The sequence below is a fragment of the Saimiri boliviensis genome, chromosome 19, assembly GCF_048565385.1.
Source record: "Saimiri boliviensis isolate mSaiBol1 chromosome 19, mSaiBol1.pri, whole genome shotgun sequence".
Taxonomy (NCBI): Eukaryota; Metazoa; Chordata; class Mammalia; order Primates; family Cebidae; genus Saimiri; species Saimiri boliviensis.
The window spans coordinates 23,365,503-23,381,848 of record NC_133467.1 but is presented as its reverse complement, the minus strand read 5'-3'; the positions used below and the strand labels follow the sequence as shown (position 1 = coordinate 23,381,848).

Below are 16,346 nucleotides of genomic sequence, written 5' to 3'. Positions count from 1 at the left end.
AATGTGATTTAAGGCCTAAAAAATTACAAAAGACAAGAGATGAAAGTCTTAACTTTTTCAGGGAAAGTTCTTTTTAAAAGGTGAACAATTCTCAAATGAAAATAATTATAATAAATGTATGACTCTTTTTATTTGAAAAATAGTCTATAGTAAGTTTTATTAACATTACTGGGATGTGTCTTTTGTGAAGTAAAAGAAACTACTTAAATATTTTTACTTTTGAAAAGAAAGTAAACATACAAAGGTAAAAGAATTTTCCCAAAGTTATTAAAAAATATCTTATTAACAGAATGGAGAAATAAAATCCAGAAATCTTTGGATCCAGCATATAACTTGTAAAATACATTTCTCTCTCTCAAAACTTTTATTATTGTGTAAAGTAATAATTTTTGAAAACCAGAAATTAGGGATTTTGCTGAATTGAGCAAAATTGTTGTTTTCTATATTTTAGTGAAAATGTTTAGTTTTTTAAAACTCACATAATAAAAATAAAACCAAGTCTTTCTCAAGTAAGTAATGCATGACTCATAGCAGTAAGTTGTCTTTAGATTGACTGTATTGGCAGTAGATACAAAAATAATGTTTGGCTAAGAGTAAACCATAAATAGCAGAATAATTAATATTATAAATGCTATAAGCAAAATCGTCAATATAAATATTAAGATCAAATACCTAAATAACTTCCTCCTTTTCCAATTATGTTTCAGAAAACATTTGTACAGTGAATTGTCACTTGATAGAGTGCAGTATTTATAATGATTAAACAGCCTCTATTTAAATAATTATAGCTAATATAGCCATAAGCATCAGAAATAATCGAAAGCCATATGCTCTCTAGTATTTAATCATGTGTAGCTTTTATTTCCTAAGGCACAAGGAGTTTCTTACTATGAGTATCTAGTATAAAGATGAAACAATTTTTAAAGGGCTATTATTTATTTAAAGTATACTATAGAACACTGAACTACATCTAAGGCTATTACTACATTTCATGTAATACTCCTATGATTCCCCATCATGCTTTTAAACTTTGGGTCATGACCATCAGCAAGTTGTGAAATCAACTCAGTGGGCTGCAATTTGCATTTAAAGTAGGAAATAGAATATAATAAAATATCACTGCCTATTACAGGTAGAGTACCATTTTAAGAAATTTTTGTTTCACATGTATATATAAGTAGATACAAATATGTAAACAATTTTCATATATGTGTATAGGTAGATACATGTATGTAAACAAATATGTATGTATGCATTAAGTTCAAATATGAAAGGTATTTCTTTTAATGTGAGTTGTGGTCAAAACTTAAAAATCGCTATGTTATATTTTGTTTCCTCCAAATGAGGCAGCATGTTATACTGGAAAGAACATAAACTTTGAGGACATATATACCTGAGTTCAAATTTTTGCTCCATCATCCTACTTGTATGAACTGGTTAATTAACCTTGAGTTTTTAGAGCTGTGATTTCCTCATCAGTTGAACAGATATAATAATACTTGTTTAAAAATGTTGCCGTGCAAGTTAAAATAAGTAAGATGAATATTTGTAAAACAGATTATATAAATGGATAATTGATAATGGTTGAAATTGTCATAATTAGTATCAGATTAAAATAACATTACAATTGAGCATTAAGAATTATTGCATATGAGATGCAACTGTATTGTTCATTTAAAAAATACATGAACATACCTCACACATAGAAAATAGCTTATCCTAATGAAAAGTAGAATTTCAGAAGAAATTAAATTAACGACCTAATGAAAAAAATAGGCTTAAGGGAAAATAAGACTATCTGTTCACTGGACTAGCTTAATGTGAAATGTCAACAGTCAGTCTTAATTAAAATATCACACCTCTAGGAATGATACGAAGAGGAAAATACTGTTTATACTTTCTGGTAAGATTTTAAAAATCTATGATATCATTATGTAATAAAGCTGGATATATCCTGTGGGGAACTTTATTATAATTGCAAAAGAATACTGGCCTTTTTTTTTTCTTAAATATTTTACTCAAACACCATCTAGGGAGAAAAAGTCTTCAATTTAATAAAAGCATCAACTTTTTAAAAACAGTGGTATCTTCAGGAATTGTTAAAATACATGTCTTGTGTTCTCATTTTATATTTTAATGGTTTTCAAAAACACTCAAGAAACAATCTGCATTCATTAATTAGGCAAAAGTATTGTTTGTGTCAACAATCTATATTTTCCAACTTGAAGAGCATATTTTTAGATCTGTGATCTCCATTTTTTAAATACAGAATATGTGACTTTATAAGTTAATTTAAAATCAAACATGTCCTTGAAAAGATTGAGGGTTTTATTTTTCACCTCTTAATGATAAAGAAGACAAATGGAGAGCAAAGAGAATTTTAGCTTTTCAAAAGCAACAGACATCATACATTAGATTTTTCTTGGAAAACTGTTTACCTGCCAGGAAATGAATGTTGTCCAACAACATCTCCATTTTGAAGGTGGTAATCATTGAAGAAATCGGGACTTATGGCTCCTTCAGAGGCAATTAATCCATCTATAAAGAAAGAAAATGGTAACTAGTAAAACATATGTGTAGAAAAAGAAAATCTGTCTATCAATCAACAAAATATGAAAATAGCCTATATATTTGGTCTAGAAAGAAAAATGTTAGCATGACATGTTGTTCTCTCTGGGATTATGAACAGATGACTATATGAACTGAAGTGCTGGTTCACAATAATGCAGCACAGTAACCGGACATTTATTGAGCATCTACTATATACTTGGTACTATACGAGTTCGGAGAGTAATTAGACAGTCTCTGCTTTCAAGCAGCTCATGGTCTTGTGGAGAAGAAGGAAAAAGATAAGGGAAGCAAGGTGGGGACAGACAGTAAGGATGGTTCAGGCTAAGGAAATAGAAAAAATAAAGGCAAGGAGGTATTAAACAGCTTGGTATTGGTAAAAGGTAATATTTTATTGTATTTCACAGCTTTATTTGTGTAGCATGATTAGGGAATCAGATATCTCAAATAAGTGAATTTCTAAAAAAACAACACTTGATAGTTTAAGTGCGAAACATTAAAACACACGCACAAACTTACATTAGAAATCTTCATATAGTTTACACTCCCTATATACTCTTTATTTTATTTATTGTACTTTAGGTTCTGGGGTACATGTGCAGATCATGCAGGATTGTTGCATAGGTACATGTATGGCAAGGTGGTTTGCTGCCTCCATCCTCCCATCACCTATATCTGGCATTTCTCCCCATGTTATCTCTCCCCAACCTCCCCACCCCGCGCTGTTCCTCCCCTAGCCCCCCACAACAGACCCCAGTGTGTGATGCTACCCTCCCTGTGTCCATTGTTCAACACCTATATTCTTAAAATGATAAACTAAATATTTATTGATTATTCAATATTCATTATAAATCTTAAATATTTACAGTCCCTAGGGTTTAGAGATGTATTTGATTACCTATGCTAAATAGCTCTATACTGGTATACTTTTTGAGTCATTTTTCTTTGCTTACAAAATGGTTTTCCTAAATTTAAGTATTTGTTATGACGTTTTTCCTGATTTAGAGTTATACTACTTTCTCATTTGTTCCAAGCTAAGAATCTAGATAACCTATTTTTGATAGAATTACGAATAAGTTAAGAATAAAAAGAATTTGAGGGGAAAAAAGATCTAAATGATGGCTTCAGAGCTGTTCAATGCATAGAACAAATACGTTAGTACATGCCTTTTGTAATAACTATTTGGATAGCTTTGAAGCCTTTCAAAGTTTCCTTCGCTAAAAGTATGCTGGGTTGCTGGGTTGCTGAGTGGCCTGCAGATAAACGTTAGCTAGGTCATACCCACCACAGTGTTTATACATTTGGCACACAGTATACGCAAATTATTCAATCACTAAATGATTCTTTTATACTTAGCACATGCATAATAACACTATGCTAGGTCCTGTGGGAAATATATAAAATTATAACACATAATCCCTGTTTTTAAGAATTTTAGTTTAAGTGAAATATAAGACAAACACTTAAGATGCAATTAAAAATGTAGTTTATAATGATACACAGAAGGAATGGATATAAGTACCAAATGAATGTGGAGGCAGTAAAAGCTATAGAGGGGTTAGAAAATTCTACTTGGGAGGGGAGGAGGCAGAGGTGTAACAGATTTGACTCTGGAAAGATAGGTAAGGTTTAAATGATGAAATCTGCTTGAGGAATAAGGGTCTTAAAAATTGAATGAATGGTAAAACTAAGTAATAGAGTTGGCAAAAGAATTAAGTGGGGTAATTTGTATTTCCATAAGACTCCCATACTACTCATTTGATACATATATCCATTTGTTACTCATCACATATTAATGACATATTATTTTTTTAATTGTTGAATTGGTAATAGACACTTTTGGTATTTGTCCTATTACTTTACTAACTTTAAAATACTTAATAGATTGCTTGAGTTTCTACTAAAAGTGCCAGTAATATTTAATCCTGTTTTTATGCCCACTAGAAGTTAAAGTTTCTATAAATCAAAAAGACCAGCTAAACACTGAAAAGTTACAAAAAAAAAAAAAAAAAAAAAAAAAGAAATCATGGAAAATGCCAAGACACCACAGATTGACGGTAAAGCAACTTAAAAAAAAATCAATTTTATATGGATTCTAGCCATATAAAAATTTGTGAATTTATATAGTAAATGTTTTAAAAATGGCTAGGATTTTGTGAAAGTGGCTAAAACTAACAGGGGTAAGAACACAAAAATCAACAAGTTCCTCTGTTAAATTAAAACCAAAGAATTAAGAATCAGAGTTTAAGAAATCTGCCAATATTAGAGGAACAAAGCTAAGTAAAATGCCAAAATAAAATGTATGCCACACATGGAAAATGCACACAAAGATATTCAGCATGCCAGTAAAACAAAAGAATTTAACACTCAGAAATATTTTAGACATAAATAAAGCCAAATGAAAATATATCTGAATTACGTAAAAAAGTTTATACTTATAAAATATGTCATAATGAAGTGATCCAGATTAGGAAGAAATTAAGTAAAAACCTGACCAAATTATCAATATCTTATTTTTGATTCAGAAAGCCTATTGTCTTCAAAGGGAATAATGAGTAGCAAAAGAATAAACAGAATACAGGGCACTAGAAACTGGGTGATCATCAAATGGAGATCAAATTAAAACTTTTTTACTTTAAAGATTCAGCCAGAAACTTAATAAACTCAGAATACAACTAGTTTAATAATAAAGTAAGTCTACTCTTAGGTTAATTAAATAAAGAGTAAATTTATACTTCTGAAGTTCTTTTTATTTCTTTTTTAAGACACAGGGTCTTGTTCTGTTGCTCAGGCTGGAGTGGAGTGGTACAATCATAGCTCACTGCAGCCTCAAACTCCTGTGTTCAAATAGTGATGCTCGTGAGTAGCTGGGACTAGAGGCAGGTGTAGCACCACATCTGGCTAATTTTAAAAATCTGTTGTAGAGACAGGGTATTGCTCATGTTGGTCTTGAACTTCTGGCGTCAAGTGATCCTCCTGCCTCAGCCTCCCAAAGTGCTGGAACAATGGTTGTGAGCTACGGGCCCCAACTTCATTTTTAATTGATTTTAATCACTGTGGTTGATTCAGTAAACTGCAGCTTCTACGGCGCCCTTTATGGCTAGACAAAAGCTAGGCAGCACTGACATATGAGTAATCTTTCTTTACTAGAATGAGGTATAAAAATTCCATGAAAGCCTCACATCTCAAGCACCTAATCTTCTTTGGAAATATCTATTTTTTCTTAACACTGTTCATCCAAAATTAATTCTTTTAGGGAAATACTAAAAAAGAATCATAGTTTCTGCTTTATTTTCCACATAAATCTAGGAGCATCTTATATTCCTACTCTAAACTTGTTTCAAAGATACTAATAAGGAACTAAAGTATTTCATGTAACATTTCAATGACCAGAGAACAAACAGAAAACACAGATATACACCAGAACACTCTGTAAGCTATAGAGTATTATATACATTTACATTACTCAATTATATAAAACCTTTTAGAACACAGTTATAAAGCACACCTTTCTGAGATGGCCCAAGTAAATAATAAAGACAGTTATGAACAAAACAGAGTATATACTGAAACAATGATGAAACCAAAGCAAATCTGTTGTCAACAAAGGGTAATTTATCAACTTTCTGATTTCTGAAAGCCATTTTAAAAAACTGGCTTATAAACATTGCAAATAATATAAAAACTCCGTATCTTCTTATGTATTATCTTATATATCACATATTGCTACTGAAATACAATTGTTATTTTTTTCTAAAAAAAAAAAAAAACCAAAAAACTATTTTTCTTTCTTTCTTTCTTTTTTTTTTTTTTTTTTGAGATGGAGTCTTTCTTGCTTTGTTGCCCAGGCTGGTATGCAGTGGTACAATCTCAGTTCACTATAACAACTGCTTCCTGGCTTCTAGCGATTCTCCTGCCTCAGCCTCCTGAATAGCTGGGATTATGGGAGTGTGCCATCACATCTGGCTAATTTTTGTATTTTCAGTAGAGATGGGGTTTCACCATGTTGGCCAGGCTTGTCTCGAACTCCTGAACTCAAGTGATCTCTTTGCCTTGGCCACCCAAAGTGCTGGGATTACAAACATGAGCCACTGCACCTAGCCAACTTTTTTTCTTAAAGAGACAGGGTCTTGCTTTTAATAATTTGCCCAGGTTGGAGTGCAGTGGCTATTCACAGGCATGATCTCACTACTGATCAGCATGGGAGCTTTGACTTAATCACTTTGGGATCTGGACCAGTTCACCCCTCCTTAGTAGGTCTGGTGGGCTCCAACTCCCAGGAGGTCACCATACTGATGTTGAACTTAGTGTGGACACCTGATTGGCATAGCTCACTATAACCCAGAGCTCTTAAGACTCAAGTGATCCCCTCACCTCAGCCTTCTGAGTAGCTGGGACTAATTTCTTTTTCTTTTTTTTTTTTTTTTTGGTAGAGGTAAGTCTCACTATGTTGCCCAAGCTAGTCTTGAACTCCTGGTCTCAAGTAACCCCCCTGCTTTGGCCTCCCAAAGTGCTGGCATTAGAGGTTTGAGCCACCATGTCCGACCTCTTTTTATTTTTTAAGTTAAGTTAAAATATAATGTTGAGCTCTTTGGTAAACTAGCTAAAGGTGAAACTGACTATATAGGAGAAAATAGAGTCACTAGCGTAGAAAATGAGAAAAAGAACTAAAATGATAAATCTTATTAATAATTTATTTGGCTATACTTTATAAGACACATCACGGAACTACATAGGTAAATGAAATCTATGGTTTTTACAATATTCTTGAGATAGAACCAACCATTTTAAGCTTCATATTCCAGGAATATATTCACATACTAAGAATTAGATTCATTACAATTAATGAAGAACAATTAAAAAATAAAAAGTCATTTAGATATATGTAGTAGCAATGCAGCTTTATAAATGACAAAATATTTCCTCTATGGGTACTAAAGGTACTAAAAATACTAAGGCAAACAGCTTCATTTTCATGATAGCAAAGGAAATTAATTAATGACTACAATCACAATAATTTTAGACTAAGGAAAAAATACTGTAACTAAAGGAGATGCCTGTTTTGTATTTCACATGACAATACTAAGGTTTTTTTTAAAACACAGCAAGAGATCAAGACCATCCTGGTCAACGTGGTGAAACCCCGTCTCTACTAAAAATACAAAACATTAGCTGGGCATGGTGGCGTGTGCCTGTAATCCCAGCTACTCAGGAGGCTGACGCAGGAGAATTGCCTGAACCCAGGAGGCGGAGGTTGCAGTGAGCCGAGATGGCGCCATTGCACTCCAGCCTGGGTAACAAGAGTGAAACTCCATCTCAAAAAAAAAAAAAAAAAAAAAAAAAATCTGTTCTGAAATTTTAATTGTATTAAAACAACAATGATGAATACTGAGATGGTTAACAGTTTTATCTGGTTTTAGAAATTGTTAATTGATTCATTATGAAAGGCAGCTATCAACATTCAAAGCAAGAAACTTGATTCCAAGAATATTCTGATTTCTATTAACAAAAAAATTTATATCACATATATTTTACATCATTTTACTTCATGAATACTGAATATGTAAGGAACAGCTGCTTGCTATTACCAAACTAAGAAATTCTGTTTGGTTGAAATTAATGATCTATTCCATCTGGTTTGAAACACAAAGAAGCATTTTATAACTACTGCAAAGTTCAGTTAGGAAGAAATCTATTTAATTTTCAAAGTAGAGCACAAATTTTCCATGAGTTAAGTATACCAAATACAAAAATAATACATAATATCCATGGAAAATTTGCACAATACACAATTAAGAAAACAACATGAATGAAAATGTGAGTGGCATTATTAATGTGAGTACAGTGATCAGATGTAACAGTAATTTACATAATCATCCAATCGTTGATCACACACAAATTGTTCAGATAAAATAAGACAATATACAAAATTTTTAGAGAACGTATTTGTGAACACTAAATACATAGTAGAAATACGTAGTAGAAAAAGAGGTGAGTCACTAATTCAGATATGATCACTTTAATGCTTTTTATCTTCAACTTGCTACAGATCTTAATTATTATCGAAATCCTTTCCTTTCTCTCCTCAACAAAATGACTTCAATGAAGTCACATTAATGTTGGCAATGGTACAAAACAGTAACAGCTAGAATATGCAAAAACTTACCAATCTTTGTGTCAAACTCATCCTTGGAAAAAGGTAGTATTGCAGAATCAACAAAAAGGTACGTATAATATACGTAAGATTTATGTAAACATTAAATTTTACCTTGAAAACATTAGCATAGTTTAGAAAGAATAGACAATTGCTAGCAAATATCTAAATCTTTCCTGAAGTTACCATGTAGAGTTTGGTAATTTGAAACTAAAGCAAAACCATGGCAAAATTAAATTGTTAAGATTAAATACCTTGTAAAATGAAAGATAAATCAATAAATTATGCATTTAGTAAATGCATAAGAAAAATGAATATTACATTTTTGAACAGAAGTCAGAAATCTTGAAGTTGTCCATTTAAGTTACACATTCTAGCAAGTAATAAACTTCTAAGAACAGCTAGTTTTCTGCCTACAGCCTTTTGTGGAGATTACATCAAAGACTAACTTGGAAAAAAATAATGGTAAGTTAATAGGCTTGCTTATCGTATATAGATGTTACAACTGAAATCATTAGAAGACCATTCATAAACTAAAAGAAGTGCTTATTAAGCTTGGGAATGTGCAAGGCTGGAAAACTAAAATCTCTATTCATAGCATGTAAATTGTTTATTTTCACTTTGGTTATCACCTGAGTTGTAGAAAAGGTCAGGTCTTTCAAGAATATCTCCTTCATGAATGTATGGCTCAATTCGATCGTCACCATACAAGTACTGCTCACTCTCATCCATCTGACGACTCTCTACCATCTCCAGCCACTGAGAGTTATGCCAGCGAAACTTTTCACTCTGAATTTTCTTAGCCCATTCTTCATCATATTCCTATTGAAAATAAACAGCCAACTGTTATTATATAAGCTAACTCACTTGGCACTCAGATAGCAATATTTTTATCTCTTGAGAATTTTGGGGGATTCTTCGTTGGGCCAGGGGCAGCATTAAAAATATCTGCTCAGAATTATTTTATATAATAGCCAACAAAAAGCAATTACATACATAAAGAAGTCTTTGTTTGGATTACCAATCACTAATGGCAATGGCAAACACTAGAAAAGTTTAAATTTCATAAATTCTTATTTAATATTACGTAAATATTGCCAGAATTTAAGCAAGCAGTAAGGCTTCAGTTTCTAAACAGTTCTTGTGACTATAATTAAAATTGATCTTAGGACAAAATGGATTTCAATTGCACAGTTCCACTTATACACGGATTTTTGTTCCACTTCTGCCACCTCTGAGAAAGCAAAACCAAGCCCTCCTCTTCTTTCTTCTCAGCCTATTCAATGTGAAGACAATGAGGATGAAGATCTTTATGATGATTCACTTCCACTTGGTGAACAGTAAATATAGTTTCTTTTCCTTATGATTTTCTTAAAAATATTCCTTTTTCTACCTTTATTGTAAGAATACAGTATATAATACATATAATACAAAATATGTGTTAATTGTTTATGCTATTAGTAAGGCTTCCATTTAACAGTAGGTTATTAGTTTAGGTTCTGGGGGAGTGCAAAGTTATACACGGATTTTCAACTGTGTGTGGGAATTGGTCCCCTAACACCTGTGTTGTTCAAGAGTCAACTGCATTTGTGGCACTAATAACAGGTAGTTAGCATAAAATGACATATTTTGCTATATCTTTTAGTCTAGATAACATTAGGGGGAAGTACTATTAAAGTATTGCTTTAGATTCTAAAATGGTTTACTACAGAAAACAAATAACAGAATTGTATTTTTGTTCCAACCATAAATTAATGATCTTGTCTTACTTCGTTGTAATTATTTCTTTAAATGTTTCTTGTTTTGATCATAAACTCCTGTGGAGCAAGACTGGGTTATTCACTGACATGTGTATCTGTAACACTTGTCAGAGAGAAAGTTCTTCGTGTTTTGAAGGACAAATAGGCAAATTACTGTAACTTCCAGTCAGAACTTCTCCATCTTCTACTTGTCCCATAGGCTGCAGCTATTTCTGATTAGTGTATTGATTTAACAATGGATAACAGAAATGATAGCATGGATAGAAAATAAAAGGCTTCAGATATTTTATGTCATTGTTAGGGTTCTTGGTTTTAACTTCCTCTGTCATATCTTTAAACACATTTGGTTACAGCTGTCTAAAAAGGAGTTAGAGGAATGCAGGGTAATAGCACTATTAAGGCAAACACAAAAATTAAGAGGTAGACTAAATACATATTTTAGTTAAATGCTGGGCAATTTTCAATTCAAGCTGAGACTCAAATCAAAATGGCTATCACAGAATACATTTCTGGGAGATAAAAATGAAATCTGAAATTTTATAATAAATGTCATTATTATTGTAATTTTCTTGTTACAAGTTAACTTGTTCAATTTTAAGTTTCACATTATCAGCAAATCCCAGTAGTGTCAGCTGTCAGACTGTGTGTTCTATACTGCATATTTAAAAAACATATAGATGCTCCCTTTCAACTGAAGTTGGAGAAGGTAGAGGATATTTTTTGACTGTAGTACTGGTACTGACAATTTTGCTACCAAATTATGAACTTTGTTTTCTTTTTTATTTTAGGTTCAAGGATACATATGCAGGTTTGTTACACAGGTAAACTGTGTGTCATGGGGGTTTGGCATACAGATTGTTATCCAGGTAATAAGCATAGTACTCAATAGATAGTTTTTCAGTCCTCACTCTCCTCCCACCTTCCACCCTTAAATAGGTCCTGATGTTTGTTGTTCCCTTGTGTCCATGTGTCCTCAATATTTAGCACCCAATTATAAGTGAGAAGATGTGGCATTTGATTTTCTGTTCCTTTGTTAGTTTACTTAGGATAATGGCCTCCAGCTCCATCCATGTTGCTGCAAAGGACATGCTCTTATTCTTTTTTATGGCTGTATAATAGCCTATGGTGTATATGTACAACATTTTCTTTAGCCAGTCTCCTGCTGATGGGCATTTAGGTTGATTACATGTCTTTGCTTATTGTGAACAGTGCTGCAATGAACACGCACGTGCATGTCTCTCTTTGGTAGAACAATGTATATTCCTTTGGGTATATACCCAATAATGGGACTTTTTTTTTTCGTTTTTTTCTTGACACAGAGTCTCGCTGTCCCCCATGCTGGAGTGCAGTGGCACAATATCAGCTCATTGAGATCTCTGCCTCCTGCCCCAGCCTCCTGAACAGCTGGGATTACAGGCGCATGCCACCATCACCTGGCTAAGTTTTGTATTTTTGGTAGAGATGGGATTTCGGCATATTGACCAGGCTGGTCTTGAACTCCTGACTTCAGATAATCCAACTGCCTCAGCCTCCCAAAATGCTGGGATTACAGGTGTGAGCCACGGCATCTGGCCAGGACTTATTTTCTAATAGTTATCTATTAACATTTCTATTAGTCGTCAATCTATTCCCTCATATTATTATTTAAAATTAAGTTGCATAAAATTAAGAACTATCATAAACATTATATAAAAATAGTATTTATTATTCAATGGATAGAATTTTAATAATTAAACAATTGGAGACCTTTACCCCAGTTACATCTATGTTACTAAACTATACTTGAAACTGACTATTCAGATACAAATAATAAATCCAAATGCCATACCTCCTTAGTATTATTGATGTAGTCACAATGACTAAATGTGATGGTAATTTATACAACCACCCAATCATTGATCACACACAAATTGTTCTGCCAAAATGAGATAATACATATAAAGCATTTAGATAACTTACATTGAGAACACTAAATAAATTACTTTAACTAATTCAAGTAACAGCTCTCTGAAATAAGTACTATAATTATTAACATTTTACAAAAGAGAAAATGAGGTCCAGAACACTGAAGTAACTTGATCCAGGGTACACAGCTGGCTGTGGCTACTACAGCACTGTAAACCTCAGGGCAGCAATGTGGAAGAGGCAGTTAAACAGAGGATAAATGAACATTTGTCAGGGTTACTGCAGAATGGATTCTTCATTGAATGAGAATATAACTAATAGCCTCCAGGGTCAACTTTCTGCTCTAAGATTTTTTAAGCAAGCAGTGATATGGGAAGAAGTAGCTTCTGGTCTGGTAAGTATATTATCCCATGGTATTCTCAGTTATGCACTTACTGAGCTGGCCATACTTGGGAGGGTATTGGGGAAAGACGGAGTTGAAAAATAATATCCACAGAGATGTCGTTATAAGCAGTTTTGTTGGCTACAGATTTTGATGATTCACTTTGGGTTTCCAAATTAAATAAAATACCAAGTGAGGTCTCATTATGTAATATAGGCATATGATTAGATTCAAAGTAATTTAGCCTAAATACTAAATATAACTGTGAATCTCTTTTAGAGTCAATATAACTTTGCAAGAGTACACTTTATGTTGCCATATGTGGTTCTGTGTATGTGCCGAATTAAAGTTAGCTGCAGAAAGATACTGTCATGTTAGAAATGGCCAAATAATTTACAAAGAGTGATCACATGACCATACAGTAGAAAGAAAGGATAAATTTATTATATCCATTGGGGTAAAACATTTAATACATAAATAAAAAGCAAAATGATATTGTGGACAAGAAATTCTCCATAATAATTGGCTTTTTTTATTTTTTCTAAAAAATAAGTTGGTTACAGTTTTCCAAAACTCTCAGAATATGGTTTATAAAATACTAGAAATCCTAGTAAGTCCACATTAAATACAGAACTAATTTGAATGCCATTGTTTCTTTTAAGAATAGTAGCTTGTTTCACTTGGGAAGAGGCATAAACCTAATTTTTCATTTTGGTAGAAAAATTTAAATCTGATTGAATTATCTGAATGAAGAAGTATTCATTCAAGGAAAAAGACAGAACAAACATACAATCTGATGATTTCTTTATAATTTAAATTTCAAGTATATTCATTCCTAGGGTAAGAACGCGAGTTAAAATTCAGTCAAGTGCTCAAAGCATATAAAATATGGGGTCTACTCTTCCACAAAGGGTGAAACTTGACTCCTACTACTAACACCTGTGAAACGCTACAAAGGTAGGTAATATTTAAAATTTAAAAAATCCTTAAACTACATTTCCACAAAATGTATTTAGCCTAGTAATTAATGCTTTGCAAAAACAAACAAAACCCTGCTTACTCTGAGTTATCATCTCACATCCTCTTTTAAGATTATCCTAATTTAACAATAACAAACATATATCTAATAAATGTAAAAATATGTAACAAAGAAGTTTCTTCATAAACAATTGTCCTTCTAACTTTAGCATTCTTATCACCCTATGCGCTCACATCAATATTCTTATTAATAAGTTTACACATACAAGGCTCAGTTTAAAAAGAGATTATCAACTCTATTTGACAAAAGTCCAAACACACAACCCAAAAATATCCATAAGCATCCATGGCTAACTTTTGATAATTTCTTGTTAAAACTGATTTTCTAAGACAGTGAGTTAGCACAGAACTTAGCACCAAATGTAATGACTGCCTTTACGCATTCCTTTAAAATTTTCACCTTCTCTCTTTTATCAGTTTTTGACTGAATTATTGTATAGAACTTCATCTCTTAACATTATAAGCCTAAAAAGTATGGTAGCAATGATACAGATTGCACTGTCATTTTCTTACTTAAAATAATTTTATTCTAACTTTTAAGCATTTTGTACTATGAACTAATAGGTTTAATTTCTATGACTAACTTACTAATTAACATGCATTATTGTTTACAGGATCACCATAAAAACACTATGGTTATTTTCTCAGCTCTAAAAAGAAGCAAAACAGCTCTTCTCTCAGGAAATATGACATAGAATGTTATTCTACACCAACTGTGTATTTAAGGTATAGAAAATTGTATCTTGCAAAAGATCCAACAATGATTCCAGAATCGTACTATGATGAATCTACTACATTGGCAGGCAGAGTTTTAATAAGAGGTGGCCTTGAAATTAAATATGTTTGTATGATTCTTTGTTATACATCATAAACAGAAAAAGGCAAAAAAAACCACACACACAAAAAAAACCACCTTGGCTTAACCTTATCAAAAAGCCCTAAAAGTTTTTCCATTTAAAGTCTTAAAGAGTCATAACATAACTTTGAAATAACATTCGGAGTTTCATGATTATAAAAGTAACACTTTCATTATTGGAAATTGAAAATTACAGGAAAAATACCTATAAAAACTTTAGCAAGATAGAACCACAATAACTACTATATCCCACCAGTTTTCAATGACTTTCTTAACTCCAATATTAATGGATAACTTCAGAAAATATTTAATACATGTTTAAAAAATTTACAGGCTAGGTATGAAACATTATTAAGATATTGTACTTGTGCCATAGAAGTTTGCTCTAGTTTGTGATAATGTTGCTCAGGTTTTCAACTGTTTACCAAATAAAGCATCTTAGAATAAAATATGCCATAAGGAAAACAATATTCATTAAAATATTTTTACTTTTCTTTTTTCTTTAGTAGTAAACATTAGTTAGAATTAAATGAGATAGCATTGTTTTGCTATATAATGCTGACCATTTATCTTTATGTTTCTGAAAAGGTTTCTTGAAAATCAAATATTTAAGCTTATGGCTGTTGAAAATCACTACTCTGTGACCCATACCAAAAAATAATTATGAGAATTCAGGGATGTCACAGCTGAATCACAGCCAAGGTATGTCATCAAAACCCATCAAGCCTCTGTGAAAATACTCTAGGAATATAGTGTTTTATTTTTGAAATACTTTTTTTCACAGAGAGTGCACCCTGGTGTCCTGGCTTTGAGACTTGAGTGCCACATCGAACTTGCATGCCAATTAAAATTCGAGTTTGTTGTGTATTTAAAGAAAAACATGCTTTGTTTATTTCCTTCTCTTCTCAGCTCCTGACATTGTGATTTTAAGCACTCAGTATCCATAAATTCTAAAGTGTCATGAAAGACTTATGGTTTGGTTTTACATGGAATGTGCCATCCTTTTTGAAGTCCTACATCATTTTGTTTACTAGTTAACCACCGAAACATTATGAAGCCTTAACTAGCCTATTTTCAGAGCCTGTTTACTATCAGGAAAACTCTTTGTCACTGGCTTCCGTCACACCTTGTATCTGATTAACACAGTATAGGATAACACAGAGCTACATAGATCTGCTTTGTGTTCTAACATAACTGATGAAAAACAGATTTTCCTTCCTCCTTTAATGTGGCAGCTCCCTAATTGAGACTGTAACATGGTTTATTTAATATAATTTTTCATACTAAATTAAAGCAAGTCTGGAGTAATTTAGTTGCTCATTAAAGTTACGATGGTAGCTGCGAACAAGACACTTTTTATATCTTAGAAAATATTTCTCCCAATAATATAGATAAAATATACATAATTTAACATATATAATAGTTGCTGATTTTTATGCACATGCTGTTTCTCAATAAGACTGCCCCAAGTGTTGACCTTTCGTCTTGACCATAAAGTAAAAGAAATAACTACATAAAATTTATATAAGAAATCATAATTTTTTTCTTTCATACTATGCCTAAGTCCAACTGTTGTCAATTAAAAAAAATAAAGTCACATGCATAACAGGTAGGAAAAACACATTTACGTATAAAATTATGTGTGTATATACTTAAATTCTAACAAGTTGGAAAAATATCCTA

The 16,346-nt window shown here is 32.1% G+C and overlaps 1 protein-coding gene across 1 annotated transcript in view; it reads right to left on the bottom strand.

The window, feature by feature from the left end:
* KIFAP3 (kinesin associated protein 3) overlaps nucleotides 1–16,346 on the bottom strand; it is a 149,960-nt gene that overhangs the window by 29,464 nt on the left and 104,150 nt on the right. The window contains exons 18-19 of the mRNA XM_074389807.1: nucleotides 9,355–9,544; nucleotides 2,439–2,538 (exon numbers count right to left, since the gene is read on the bottom strand). Of these exons, the coding sequence (XP_074245908.1) occupies nucleotides 2,439–2,538; nucleotides 9,355–9,544 (290 nt within the window). The remainder of the gene's footprint in view (nucleotides 1–2,438; nucleotides 2,539–9,354; nucleotides 9,545–16,346) is intronic.